The sequence below is a fragment of the Condylura cristata genome, unplaced genomic scaffold (genome assembly GCF_000260355.1).
Source record: "Condylura cristata isolate star-nosed mole 26May11 unplaced genomic scaffold, ConCri1.0 scaffold00004, whole genome shotgun sequence".
NCBI lineage: Eukaryota > Metazoa > Chordata > Mammalia > Eulipotyphla > Talpidae > Condylura > Condylura cristata.
The window spans coordinates 316,207-317,472 of record NW_004567105.1 but is presented as its reverse complement, the minus strand read 5'-3'; the positions used below and the strand labels follow the sequence as shown (position 1 = coordinate 317,472).

Genomic DNA, 1,266 nt, shown 5'->3' with positions numbered 1-1,266 from the left:
GCTGCGGTGCCGCTTAGTCCTCAGGCAGGCGGGCGGCCGCTCGCTGTTCTCCTTGTTGCTGTTGCACTCGCTCATCTCCTGCGCCGTGAGGTCGTCCTCCAGGATGACCTCCAGCGGGTCGAAGATGCTGATGCGGTGCAGGCGCCCCTCGATCTCGATCTCCACCATCCTCTGCGCCTGCGCGTAGGTCAGCGTCTCCCGGGTGGGGGAGTGCCGGGTGCTGCGCGGGGAGGAAGGGGGCCTCGCTGCGGCGCCTCGGTGGCAGCGGCCTTTCCTCCTCATTTGGCAACGGCGACCTGCCCAGAGAGCCAAGCCGTTAGCTGGGGACGCAGCTGCCCCCCCCGCCCAGCGCTCGCGAGGCCCCCGCGCTCCTTCCCCCACCACCTCCCCAGGGCCCCGGCCCCCCCAGAGCGGCCGCTCGACCGCGGAGACCTAGCGCCGTGGCCGGCAGCGCCGTGGCCGTGGGAGCCCGCCCGCGCCCCCTCAGCCCAGGGCCCGGCCCCGACACACTCAGGCGTAGCCCAAGGCCACCAGCCCCAGCGGCCCCGGAGGGCCGCACAGCCCCTGCCTCGCGGCCAGCCCACCTGCCCCTCGGCCATGTCTCAGCGCTCCGTCAGCAAGGGCCACCCCACTGCTCGGGGCTGAGAAGGACTCGCCTTGGACACCTGGGCCTGCCCTCCCGGTGCCCGCGGGCGCCCCAATCCCGACCCCCACAGGTGCCATGGCGACCCCAGCAGCTCAGCCTGCGAGTCCAACGACACGACCCGCCGAGCCCCGTGAGGTGACTCCAAACAGCCTGGAGCCCGGGCCAACGGCCTCCGGCCCCCACGCAGTCCAGGGAGCCTGGCCCCGGTCTCGCTGCCACCGCACAAGCGCCCTTGAAGGGCGGAGAGAGCCCACCCGGCACAGCCCAAAGGGGCCTCCAGCGCTGACCCTCAGGGCCACGTGCCCCGCAGCACTTTGCAGGCAGGGGACAGCTGCCCACAGGGAGCACAGCCCCAGGCCCCTGCAGAGCGGCCAGCCCAGGTGTCTCACCGCCACCTGGGCGTCCAGCAACCTGCGCCGCGAGCGAGGCCCAGTGGGCAGGGCCTCCGGTGGGCAGCTCGTGGCCACGGGCTCGCCGGCGCCCCGCCGGCCTACCCTCCCTGCCGCTGCCCAGGAGGCCCGGCGCCCACCCACAGCTCTGGGCCTGCGTCCGGGAGGAGCGTGCCCAGAGGGAGCCCGGGGCGGCACAGGCCGCTGCACAGCCACCGCGGAGGCGCCGGG

At 74.5% G+C, this 1,266-nt stretch overlaps 1 protein-coding gene across 1 annotated transcript in view; it reads right to left on the bottom strand.

The window, feature by feature from the left end:
• BRD1 (bromodomain containing 1) overlaps positions 1-317 on the bottom strand; it is a 73,613-nt gene extending 73,296 nt beyond the window's left edge. Inside the window, exon 1 of the mRNA XM_012735088.1 lies at positions 3-317. Coding sequence (XP_012590542.1) covers positions 3-282 — 280 coding nt within the window. The 5' untranslated portion in view covers positions 283-317. The remainder of the gene's footprint in view (positions 1-2) is intronic.
• Positions 318-1,266: the final 949 nt, after the last annotated feature.